Consider the following 13,678-nt stretch of genomic DNA (forward strand, 5'->3'; position numbering starts at 1 on the left):
AATAGGCGAAATCTGCTGTAAACTTAAATGGCTAAGTTAATCATAAAGGTAATAATCATTCATATGATTAGATTTTGTGATTTAAGTAAAACTTTATGATCACGTGTGTCGTGTCTAAATATGTATTTTCGCCAAAAGAATATCCACACAAAGTTTGAACATTATAACCTCAAACATAGTTATTGTGTTTCGACCAATCCAATTGCTCATCTCTGCTTAGTTTAAGCAGAAAATGTGCATCATCCAAATTCGTCAAGGTATTGATGTGATGCGATACAACAATACACCAAACTTTCTCTAATTCTACACAATTAATCAAATTGCTTAAAAGGTACTGAAGTAATGAAACTATACACCAAGTGTTATCACTCAATTAGAATATTACAGTTATCGAGCTCTAAAGCATCGATAAATCACATAGCTTATCTTTGTTTAGCCTGTACATGAAGCGACCATCATTAATCATGTATGATTATTGTACCTCGATTACAGAGTTTTTGTGTTCTAAAGTCTTGGCCAACGGAATTCATTATCTCGTTTAGCTTAAGCTGAAAATGCCCATCATCGACCAATACCATGACGCTCACTTCACTCTCTTGAGGACATCTACATCTTAATTAGTTACTGTGTTCCAAAAAGTATGACTGACAGCCAAACAGTCATTGAGTAACAAAGTCTTGGCCTCTCAAAACCTCACCTCTGCTTATGATTAGGCAAAGCAGCAATTGCTTATAATCGACCTCGAAAAAGATTCTAGCGAACATCTAAACCATGCGTGAGGAACATTCTACCTTAATTAGAGTTCTAAGCAGATAATGTTCATTCAATACGTTCAACTAATGAACAATTACACCAATTTGAACATACTTCCTCAATTACAAGCAGAGTGGTTATGTTCCAAAATGTTTGATAATGCGGACAGACCAGTTAGTGCATCATTTTTTACCCCCCTGAAATGTACCCTTCTGGTTTCGTTTTCTTTCTAATAATTGAAAAGTGTACAGACAGACAAGTTGGTGCATCATTCTTTTACCCACCGGAAATGTGGCCTTCTAGTTCATTTGCAGAAGTCTTTTAGTTTTCTTGTTAATAATTGACCTTGATTGTATCACCACAAGAATAAGTGGATTTTTGAAGATATGAACCTAGATATGTAGGAAGGTGTAGGTCAATTTAGACTATTCTACAGATAAGACTTGAGAATATAAGCACATGTAACACCATTTATAAGAGAACAGAGAGTAAGGGCGTGAACAGTGAGCAGCAAAGGTAAGGGACTAAAGTTTAATTGGAATATGAACAGAGCTTATTTCACTTAACAACGTTCCATGAATACTAAACAATTTAGTATTGTAAGCTATTCCTCGATTTTTAAATTAACAGGATTGAACATGGGCTCGGCGCCTTTGTTTAAGTTCATCTAAATTATAGGCGTTACATGTATTGGTTAATGACAAAGCAAAATAGTCTGACAGGTGCCTTGATCAGTTTGTCATTAAAGTCCCAAGTACGTCACAATCAAACTTTCATATACTGTATTAGTATTGGATCGTTTGTTACAAAAACATGCAGCCAACTGAAAATAAAATCAGAAGACCGTCGCCAGTTTACATGTCTTTTGAAAACAACACTTCTTGTAATTCGTAAAGGGCTAATGTGGATCAAAATTCGTTGATCTAATGTGTTATCTTGATTAGGCAAAAGTCGGCTCATTTACTAATTTAAATTCTTCTCTTTCTGTGTCAACATTCAAACTCCAAATCAGTTATATGATTCTGAAACACGTAACACTGACATTCTCTATAACAGTCAACGATGACAAATTGTTGTCTCGCATTAAACAAAACTACTTAATATATACAATCAAATGAAAGCAACAATTCATTTTGGACCCAAATCAAAGATGTCTAGTCAATTTCTCAGTATCTGAAGACAAGTTATTTCCATATAGTACCATACGCTAACAGTGTACACAACTATTAATAGTTCTACATATAACATTTCTCTTTTGTTATCTGAAAAGATCCGGTGACTTATTAATTTATTCTGGATATTTTACAGATGGGGATTTCACTCTTCCTTTGGGCTCTAGTGGCAGTAATCGTAAGAAATTCTGAAGGGGCTGGAACTCCAGTGCCGGTTGATATTGAGCGTCACTGGACTGGGGGATTTAATGGAAAGTTCTGTGTGCCAGTAGTAAAGGAATTGTCATCATGGAAAGCAGATTTGATATTTGACCAGAAGATCAATTCCTTGCAGGTAGTTTATTCTAAATGCCGAATTCGTAGATCAACTCTAGAATGTGGGGACAGGGTGATATTTAATCCAGGTCTTATTATAATGAATAGAAAAATACCAGAAACGGATAAATTTACTCGAAATTTGTGAATGAGAAGGGCAAACCTCTCTCTCCAGATGAGGTTTTGCAGTCGAAAAGAGCATAAAAGTAGTATAAAACTTGTGGACTTCGATCCGCTAAGCGCAAAGATGTTTTCCTTTTATAATTATATACTAATAAGTCCATATATAATGCGCTAATTCCACATGCATAGTCGTGCTCGTAGCGCTACAAAAACACACTCGTGCAAATATTTCTCAAATAAGTATGTTTTCTGTCTGAATTAAAACCTTTCTGGGCTTTAGGTATGGACAGCAGAACTTACTGAAAGTAAACCAGGAGGTAAAGAGTTCGTACTGACGAATAAAGCATGGAATGCTGTTGAACACGTTGGGGATCAAATCTGTGTAGAATTTCAAGGTCATGGTGATGGTGATATTTCACCTAAAGCTACAGTAACAATCGAAGGCATGGTTGTTACTCTTCCACCAACATTTGGTCCTGATTACACTGGAACCAGTATGTACATAATACTCATTTTATACAGCTTTATCAGATGATATTGTAAATGTATACCTAAGCTTAAAGTAGCTAAGTCTCTAACTCAATATCATCCAAAATCTTCGACATTGAAAACACGAATTATTTGTCAATTTAAATCAACATTGATGTTGTGATCTTACGGAGAAAAGATGGGCTTCTGATATCTAATATTTAAGACAAAATAAACATTTTACCGTTGGTACACGAATCTTGTACCATGGTGCATTTCCGCGCCATTTTCAACAAGGGACTCGTAGAAAGAGGCTAGATATATTCCACAAGTCATGTCAAACGGTGACGTCATATTTTTATCTGGAGAGCATGCGCAATAAATACTATCGGTAGAGTGGAATAACCAGACGCTAGAGATTGCCGTTGGACTGAGACTTCTGGCGTATTTCGCCGAACATAACTGATTAGAAATTGGAGTAAAAACAGAAACGATTGAATGTAAATCAGTTTATATACATTCACATTACATTATTATATACGTTGCCACTCATTTGTGTCCATTTCTAGATCCAAAATATTAGCGATTTAGCTCCTTTAAATAATAACAATACTTAACATATTACGTAACTAAAGGGCAATGCATAACTAAAAATATAACTATAATGTTGTTCTTTCAGCACCGTCCAGACAAACATATAAACCACAACCTACCTTTGCCTCGACTCCAGATCAGGGTGAGTTTCTGAAGACAGTATCTATGATCCGTTCTGATCCAGATCACCATAATATTAACCGAATGTTGGGAAGCTACATTCGATTTCAGTCATATCCATGCGATTTATTGTGGATTGGGAACGGTTCAGATTTTGAGAAATGGTTTCCCATTCCAAACACGGCTCTTCAATTAAAATATATTACATATTTACCTCCTGGATCTGTGCAATTTCGAGCCACCTTGTTCTTAAACACACTTTGTCCCCTTTTAATTTCATCGGTAATGTCCTTTGTTATAAACTTTAGTAAATGATTTCACCCTTCTGTATTTATCATATTATTCATTTCCTATTTAAGTTCTAAAGGAGTAGGGGTGGGGAGTAGTCGAGGAACGAGAGTTGGGTATTTTTTGGAAGAGGAAACAACACTTAAAATATCTCTTATACCTATATTTTAAATTCAACTTTAGCGTGATGTATTTGATATTTACAACAGCCCCCCTCCCGCCCCACCTACATTGGTGTAGAGAAGTATGACGTTATATCCCATTTCATTCGTTCATTAGCTCTTCTAAATGAAAATCATCACTCATATCCACATATGGAACAAAACTGTAACTGTGCATAGTCTTTTATAGGTTTTATGGCTTTCCATTTTATAAAAGCTTAAATTTTCATTGCCATTAATATGAGATTCCATCCCTTAAAGTGACACCACCACCAGGAGGATTTGAAATTAAAGCTACAGCTCCAATGCAGGTATTTAATGATTGGCCAGAACGACACCGTGTAGAAGGCGAATTCCACTTTGACGGTCCATTTAACGGTTGGGAAGTCAAAATCACATTTGGTTCAGAAGTTAGAGCCATGGAGGTAAAAACATATTCTTCTACCGACATTTAAAAAGGGGTCTGTATTTTTATGAAGTCACATTGATATACATATATTCTAGTTACCAGACGTTATTATAACCATTATAATGCCTCTTTAACCATGGGGTGGGATAGATAAATGCGTATAGCAGTATAAAATAAAACCTGGCCAATTTTCTAAATAGTATGATCCAGATTTCATTTAAATTAAACAAGAGAGAGAGAGAGAGAAATGGGGTTTAACGTCCACTCGACACAAACTAGGTCATTTCGGGACTAACATATGGTTTAATTTTATTTACATAATTCGCTTGCGCGTAGGGGTCTTTAGAAGTGGGAGGAAACCGGAGGACCCGGAGAAAACCCACGAGGTTGGACAGGTGACCCTACTCCTTGCCACGTACAACCGGGGATTCGAAACCACGCCAATCGACTCACCCCCCCCCCCCCCCTAAATTAAACAAAGTTAATTTATGAAAATGATAATTAGAATTTGCATAAGATCATTTACTATTGACTTGCACGTAAAAGAACCTTTGCTGTCCTGGCAAAATTCTCATCCCTCGAATTTCACACATGATCATAGAATAACAATTACCCTATGTTGGTCTCAAAATGACCGAACTATTCAGTTAAACCTAATTTCTATTTTTTTTGTATTCCAATACTCCAAGGCAAGATAGCAAATGCTCATTGTTCATTTTGAGAATTTAAATCGTTAAAGATACATTCTCGCGTACAAACTGGGTGATTTAATGGTATATATGGACTAAAATTATATTCAAACTAATTAATTTGTCATAATTTTGCTTCAACTCCTTCTCAAACATTGTAATTGTGAAGGAATGCCCTGCTATAAAAAATTGATTAAACCAGGTCATGTTTACGTCACGTGACTTACCTCTCGTGGAAGTCAGAGGAGAATTCATTGTATACATAAGACGATGTTGTCTTTAATCGCTTACTATTTATTACAAATACCGAATCCTAATTAAATTCTCGGATTATCCACTACCCGCATCTCTTTCCGTCATTTTATCTCAGAAAGTGTTGTACGTCTAACTATATATAAAGTTTATCAACTTGTACATCAAGCGCTCAATGTTCGCGTGTGACCTTTGACATCACGCGTGCAGAAATTCCTAATCGTCGGGCTGTCGATTAGGGGAACCCTTACATTTTTGTCCTGTATACGCTCCATGAGTGTTTTTCGGGGAATCCAGTATTTTCCTAGTAAGATTGTATATCTCTACTTTCCATATATACCAAAATTGCCATACTTTTATTGAAAATAACCACCCGTTAAATACTTTTCTGGGAACCCATCTATAAATGATATTTTCAAATTTTAAAATATTTTGATAAAGGTTGCATTTGGAGATGTTGTAAGTTACAGTAAAGATGGTACTGAATGGATTATTGTTAATAAGATGGACAAAGGTTTGTGGCATAGTGGCGAAACACTGAAGATGCGATTCTTTGCTAACTATGTCGGTGTTAATAAAGCACCAACTGCAACTGCTGTCTTGAAAGATATGGGAAAAGTTGTCGTGGAAAAGCTACCACCTATAGTCGATGGTAAGTGTTGAAACAAGTCGGTTACCTAAAGTTCTAAGAGAACCAGAAAAGGCATTCCCTTTTTTTCATCATATGTCTGATTTCATTCACCAAGACCTGATTGAGAATTCTTGATATAGATAGATTATTTACTGTAGTTATTGTTATAAAGTAGCAGAGAGACAGAGAGAAATGGCGTTTAACGTCCACTCGAATTAGACTAGGTCATTTCAGGACTAACACATGCTTAATTTTTATTTCAATAATTCGCTTGCGCGTAGGGGTCTTTAGCAGTGGAAGGAAACCGGAGGACCCGGAGAAAACCCACGAGGTTGGACAGGCAACCCTTCTCCTTGTCACGTACAGCCGGGGATTCGAAACCACGCCAGTTGACTCAATGACAGGCCTATAAAGTAGCAACTACTAGGGCGAAGAACCCGTTGCCCATTAACCTAGACCAAGGTACCGCCTCCTTATTATCATTCAAGAAACTTTTAAAATCTCATTTGTTTAAACAAATTATAACTGAGACCTAATGGCTCATTTTGTGGACATATTTGTCAAGCGCTACGAGCACATTTTTGTGGAGTTTTGGCGCTATAGATATGAATATTATTATGAGTATTACTAATATTACAGCCAAATCGCAGTGCACTAAATACAACTACGATGATGTTATCAGAAAATCTATCATGTTCTACGAGGCTCAAAGATCTGGAAAATTACCCAAAAATAACAGAATAAAATGGAGAGGAGATTCTGGTTTAAAAGATGGTAGTGATGTTGGTGTTGATTTGACTGGTGGATGGTATGATGGTAAGGCATCAAATTGCTGGAACATATGCCTCGTTGTTGAAAAGCTTTGCCAATAAGTTGTCCCTAATTAATACTAGTCCCCTGACACTAAAACCAATGGTGACTACACGATTTCTCTCCGTCTGTCTATCAGCTTTGTTTTTCAATATCTGATTAGAATTTAGCATATTGCGTCATATAGCAGACCAATAGATCTAGTTCGTGTTTCGTGGGATCTGATAATAACTGACTTTTGGCTTTTTGTTGACATAGAAGTCAATGGAAATTCTGTTTTACGGAATTGAATTTAGTTAAACTTTAATTGATTTGATTGAAATTCAGAACATTATTTTACATAGAAGAATTACAGACCACTTTATTTGATCTAATGTACTTGGATTTAATCAGCCTCTTATAAATGTTGGGGCCGGTCGGGGACATGTATTATCTCAGATTTACTCTTGGGATGCTTTCTAATCCAAACCCTGAAATGAAATTTAATGAGTAAATCTTGCTTCGAGGGGTATTGCACATCAATGACTTAGGTTTTAACAATAGTGGCCCACTGGCTCATTAGCCCAAGGGTCCTGAGTTCGATCTTTGGGATTTTTCAGCTTGGCACTGAAAAGCGTGCACGTTAAAGAACTCTTGGCGAATGGGAGTAGGCCATGTTGAAGGTTAAACCATCATTTTGTTTCATTAAATGGTGTCGTTACTTTTATGTTTTCTTGCAGCCGGTGATCATGTTAAATTTGGATTTCCTATGGCCTATTCCACTGCTATCTTAGCCTGGGGTTTGATAGAATGGAAAGAAGCTTACGTTGAAAGTAAACAATTGGACTACATGTATGACTGTATCAAGTGGCCCCTTGATTATTTCCTTAAAGCTCACGTCAGTAAATATGAATTATACGTACAGGTAAGTAAACACCGAAAATCACATTCTGATCAAAATTCTGTTTCAAATAATAATAAAGTAATCGAAGGAAACTCTTAATAATGTGTGGGAATGCGAATCAGAAGACTCAATAAGTATTTGGCCATTAAGGATTTTTACCCCCAAGAGCAATAAGAAAATTCATATTTTAGAGAATTATGTCTGCAGTAATAAACGTTTATATAAATAATTAACCTTTTGCTCCCAATTACTTTTATAGGTTGGCAGTGGTGGTTCTGATCACGGTTTCTGGGGCAGGCCAGAAGAGATGAAGATGGCCAGACCTTCATATAAAATTGATGCAAGTCATCCTGGAAGTGATGTAGCAGGAGAAACTTGTGCTGCTTTTGCTGCAGGATATTTGGCATTTAAGGATAAAGGTAAAATACAATACGTTAGATACTTTAGATTATTGTTGTACTTCTGTTAAAAAAAAATATCACGCGGGAATACTATTTTGTGGGTATTTAATTTTTCAGATCCTAAATATGCTGCTCAATTGAAACAACATGCTATAGATTTATATGATTTTGGTATGAAGTATAAAGGACGATATACCGATACAATTTCTGCTGCTTCAGGCTACTACAAGTAAGATCCTATTGTTTCTTAGAAAAGTATATAACCGAACGTACGTCCTGCAGACCGAAACAGTGTGTAATATTATTATTACAAAATTGATATAGTCCACCTTTCACATTTGTGTTCATGGGTGCTTTACAATGTTACAATTGATAGAATACAAATAAAATATAAATATACATAATAACGGTAATCAAAAGATTCTAAGAAGAGAAAGTTTTTTAAAGATCTTTTTTTTTAAAAAAAATGGTTAATTTATTCCATAAAAAGAGGTGCCGGAACAGTAAATATGCAATAGGGCAAAGTTAGAAGTTTTGCAGAGTTTAATTTTAAAAAGAAATTTATCATGGGGAGATTTTATAGTTCTTCTTTGTATAATAAACATTTCTAAAAGTTCTGATGAAAATGTTGGTATGATGTATGGAGTTTCACCCGGTGATCAAAAAGATAGATTGGTTCCAGATCTAATATTCTGATATAAGTAAAATAAATTGAAGTCCGCTAACGCATACTGAAGGAGATAAAGACTACTAATTCCAGGATCGTTCAATCTTCTCAACAGGTCCGGAAATATGACAGATGAACTCTGTTGGTCATCACTGTGGATGTACCAGATAACTAACGATGCTAAATATCTAACAGAAGCCGAGAAATGGTTCCAACCGGGCGCAGCTTGGGGAATGTCATGGGACGATACACAAGCAGTTAACCAGGTATGAAGAGTTTGTCAACGTTTCGACTACTGAGGTTATATAATATATGTGCTACATGGTGCTAACAAGAACTAATTGGTTAGGGTTAAGGTTAGGGCTAGGTATTAAAAAGGACGGTGATCGAAACGTACATTCCATTCAAAATTGAAATGCAATATATAATAAATTCTCTGTATTATAAGCTTACTTTTGGATTTGAAATGACCAGGGCAGAGTTTGATGTTCATATTTATTTTGTCAAATAGGCATAACATGTACTTTAGACACGTCTATTAGAATCTTTGTAGTATGTATTATATGACGTTTCCTTGCTAATGTTAGGCTTAATGTTATACTTCATTAATTACGTAAGATCTAAACTTGACATCGAATATCTTTCATTCCAGGTTTTATTGTATAAATTTACTAAGAAAGATATTTATAAACAAGCTGTTGAAGAAACATTTAAATATTGGATGCCTGGTGGAACAATAAAATATACACCAAAAGGATTGGCCTGGAGATTACAATGGGGTTCTCTTAGATATTCATGTACGTTGATGTATAGTACTGAAAACAGGCACACAAACCACCCTCTCTAGCCTGTTATCCCTGATTTGATTTGATTATAGTTGGGAGTCGCATTGGCTCACTGAGAAACCTCGCGGTACTAGGTTCGATCCCGATGTTTGCCTAGAAGTTCCTGATAAGTCGTGTGGATAGGACGTAAAACCAGACAGGTGGAATCAACAGATGCCCGCTCAAAATTTCCCTCATAGCCCGGCTTGAGCATAATAGTAAATCCCATCTCATTTATTCATCCATTCATTTATTCATCCATTCATTACTCATTTATTCATCCATTCATTTATTCATCCATTCATTTATTCGTCCATTCATTTATTCATCCATTCATTTATTCATTGTAGTTGATATTATATCGGGTGAATAAACGCATGCTGATATCGGAAATTAATTATTAATTGCAAAGAATGACAAACATTGGTGATACACAATAAAGCTGTGACTAATGACTTTGTTATTTAGGATGGAATTCAGTTAGACGTTTCATATCATTGGTTTCCTGAATGGGATTTTATCTGAGATAGCGATCAACAATGTCAAAGTTGTTTCTTATTGCATCAGCTCTATAAAAATTACATATATGCGTAATATATTTATATTGGGAATTCCATTTTGTTGACATAAGCTAAACTATTATCGCTGTATCATGCTTGAATAATTGTCTCACGAAAAAACACCATTCATTTTCCGTGTTTCATTCATAATTTTGTGTTACATCTTGATATAAAAAACATAATTTTTTTTTCAAATCAAGAATACTCGAAACTTTTTATTAAATTATATATACTTACATTTTGTAAGCAATGATAAAAAATTTCATTTACTAATAAACATATCAATTTTATTTTTTACAGCCAACATGGCAATGGTAGCTTTAATGGCTGCTGAAGCCGGAATTAATCCAGAGAAATATAGAGCCTGGGCTATGTCACAGATTCATTATGCTTTAGGTGATACAGGTTTTAGTTACGTCATTGGTTTTGGTGATAAATATCCGTTAAGACCCCATCACAGATCAGCGTAAGTAGACCCACCCATTTCTCCAATCTCATAACATATGAGTTACGAAGTTATTTCAAGCTAAACATTCTCATATTTATTTAATGAAAAACCAAAACTTCATTGTTCACCTTTGTGAGTTTGATAATGGCGTGAATGACGATAATATTGATCATTGTTTCGGTATTCAATTATGTAAGCCAATAGTAACCTAAATACTAACTGAAGCTTTACATAACATGACTTAAAGGAGAAAACAATGAAAAATATATAAAAAAAAAAATTTTTTTTTTAAAAAAAATCCAGCAGAACGCCTTTGCCCTGGCTAAGATTCTTGTACTAGGCACACATAGGCTGAATATCGATCTATTGCGTATGACGTGATCCGTAGGCCTACAAGTCGTACATACAAATTATTTATACAAATTACATACAATAGAGTCGAAATGAAGCTATCAACCTGTAGTTTGAAAATCTTGAATTAGGTTGATATTACATGTTATTTCGATTAGTGAGTGGGCAAAATAAAGACTGACATTTTTGTTTCGAAATACTCAGCGAAGGTAATTTTGTTTACCAATTTTAGTTACGTCACAGCGTTGGCTCTATCCGTAGACGGATGCCCGAATTTATCCAAAGTAAAGTTTTTGTGTGTCATTTGCATTTTTCGGAAAATATCAAACAATACAGGTTCAAATGTTATTAATATCGCGATTTAACATTAAATCAAGAAAAGATAATCAAAATATTAACGGTGGATAATATCCAGACTTGGACTTAATAAGACTCAGAAGAGGCCCATCAAAATATTTAGCGAACATTGTCCGTTTATGTCGTAAGCATGAGGATGCAAAATGTTGACAACTTTTCAATCCGTCATATATGTGTAATTACTGAACTGAACTGACATTTCCGGATTGATTTTCCTTTTAGAATTCAACGTTCACGATATTGTAAAATAAAATAGGGTTTAACGTGCTACTGGGCTAATGCAGACGGGCAAACGCCATGCCGTATACCACTATTGCAGTTTTGTTTATTGATGTTATAGCTAGTTAAACCATCGTGAGATAGTCACAAGTACTTTTGGTGTATCCTGGTGTCGTTTAGAGGACAAACCACAAGGTCACATGCCTATCAGTAAGCATAGGGCGTTGCGTCAGCGGACATATGTGTATTTCAATTATTCATGATATAACAATAACTAGTTCACGTACCATATTTATTGATGTTAAAGCTAGTTTAACCATCGTGAGATATTCACAAGTACTTTTGGTTTATCCTGGTGTCGCTTGGAGGGCAAACCACAAGGCCACATGCCTATCAGTAAGCATAGGGCGTTGCGTCAGCGTACATATATGCGTATTTCAATTATTCATGATATAACAATAACTAGTTCACGTACCATATTCATAAACTCTGTTACAACTGGCACAATTTTCGTTCTGAATTTATTATAAACAATATTCGATTATGAATAATGTGACAAATACAATATTCTACAAACATTATCTGTAGATCGTGTCCATAAACTGGTACCGGTACAGTGTAGTTCACGGTCGAAAGATACCCATCGTATATACAGTGCGTGGCACGTTTTAATATGACATATCCCGGCTGTTCTGGAACATTATTTCTGACAAATATTTGATAATATATTAATTACATTTTTTTTTTTCCCCTAGATCATGTCCATGGCCACCTGCACCATGTTCACCAAACGTTGTCCATAGACCTGAAGCTAGTGTCCATACCCTGTTTGGGGCTTTAGTTGGAGGTCCTGATGCCGGTGATCAATATAAAGACACTAGAGGGAATTATATTAATAATGAAGTAGCTACTGATTATAATGCTGCTTTCCAAGGAGCCGTAGCGGGTAAACGAACTAGCTTTAATTGTTTTTATAAAAATGTTAATATACACATTCACACATACTGGTATAAAAACAGTTTCGGTTGTACAAACTTTACAGGGGATATTGGTTGTGTATTGTTGTAACCTTGCAAAAGTAAACATATTTATGGAAATGGCCTATACCTAAAAGAATACAATCAAAAAGAATCTTGGATAATATTATTTTGTTTTTATACTTGTATCTCACAAGTGATTGAAATACGACATTACGCCAGCAATAACATAACGGAACATCAGTTCAGCCCAGATACGCGTCCTTTAGTGTGAAATCGTGCAGGCAATACAACTTTTGTAACCTAGAAATAATAAAAGACATATCTTGTAATCCAGATATAATAATAGAGAGATTTTGATTTAAAATTTAGATTTTTTAAAAAAATCCCAACAGAAGAAAACAAAATTCGATATCTAGTAAGCCAATTATCTAATACACGAGTTGGCTGTTGAAGAAAACGGGCAATAAACTTTGTACACACCCATATCTATTTATAATGCTTACCGTAGCGATTAAAAAAAATTGCGCAGTTTGTAATATATACGGTCACTGCTATGGTATATTAGTTTTAGTTTGTGTTATTGAATGTATAGTGATTTAAATATAATGCTGTTTTATTATCTTTTTTCTACAGCTTTGAGATCACTAGTCACAAGGAAACTTCACCCAGAACAGAAAGCAGGAACGGCAAAATGCTGAATCACTCCAGGGTGTGTTTTGTTGTTATATTATATAATAATTATATAAGACGATGAAATAAATAATAAAAAAAATGGTTTAATTCACGATTTTCAATTCTTTTACGATTGGCGCCAAATATTTACATTGTTGTGAACTTCTAAGCCAAATGTTTAAAAGACTGAAATGTGATTTAACTTTCTACTTAAGGCCAACTCTTCAACAAATTATAACTCTCAAGGTTTCTTCCCCTTCCCAAATGAGTTCACTAATAATAGTGACTTAGGCAGCTTCAGGTTATACTGGAAGGTCGGGCCGGGAACATAATAAAGAGGGGGCGGGGGCATGTGTTCATGTAAGGTATATAAGCATACCCCGTCTTTCCCATGTCGTTAAAATAGAAATGAAATGGGGTTTAACGTCCTACTCTTCTGCACCGACTTGGATAATGAAGACCGGAATACTGTGTGATGTGAGGGAGATTTTGCCCGGACAAATACGACCTGCTCTTATATCGGGTTCTTTT

At 35.3% G+C, this 13,678-nt stretch overlaps 1 protein-coding gene across 1 annotated transcript; it reads left to right on the forward strand.

The window, feature by feature from the left end:
• The first annotated feature begins 1,243 nt into the window (after window positions 1-1,243).
• LOC126828757 (endoglucanase 4) lies at window positions 1,244-13,243 on the forward strand. Its single transcript, XM_050558729.2, has 15 exons — window positions 1,244-1,269; window positions 2,062-2,259; window positions 2,644-2,857; window positions 3,511-3,567; window positions 4,256-4,419; window positions 5,786-5,996; window positions 6,615-6,791; window positions 7,505-7,689; window positions 7,928-8,087; window positions 8,187-8,298; window positions 8,852-9,002; window positions 9,389-9,533; window positions 10,421-10,586; window positions 12,251-12,441; window positions 13,109-13,243. Exons 2-15 carry the CDS (start codon window positions 2,062-2,064, stop codon window positions 13,171-13,173), a joined length of 2,196 nt encoding a protein of 731 aa, XP_050414686.1. The 5' UTR covers window positions 1,244-1,269; the 3' UTR covers window positions 13,174-13,243.
• The last annotated feature ends 435 nt before the right edge of the window (window positions 13,244-13,678 follow it).

The sequence above is a fragment of the Patella vulgata genome, chromosome 7 (assembly GCF_932274485.2).
Source record: "Patella vulgata chromosome 7, xgPatVulg1.2, whole genome shotgun sequence".
NCBI lineage: Eukaryota > Metazoa > Mollusca > Gastropoda > Patellidae > Patella > Patella vulgata.

Excerpts from the sequence above, each read along its gene's own strand:
- LOC126828757 (XM_050558729.2), top strand. The coding sequence starts at position 2,062 with ATGGGGATTTCACTCTTCCTTTGGGCTCTAGTGGCAGTAATCGTAAGA. Across the intron at positions 2,858-3,510 it reads TCCTGATTACACTGGAACCA|CACCGTCCAGACAAACATAT; the intron begins GTATGTACATAA and ends TTGTTCTTTCAG. Across the intron at positions 9,534-10,420 it reads GGGTTCTCTTAGATATTCAT|CCAACATGGCAATGGTAGCT; the intron begins GTACGTTGATGT and ends TATTTTTTACAG.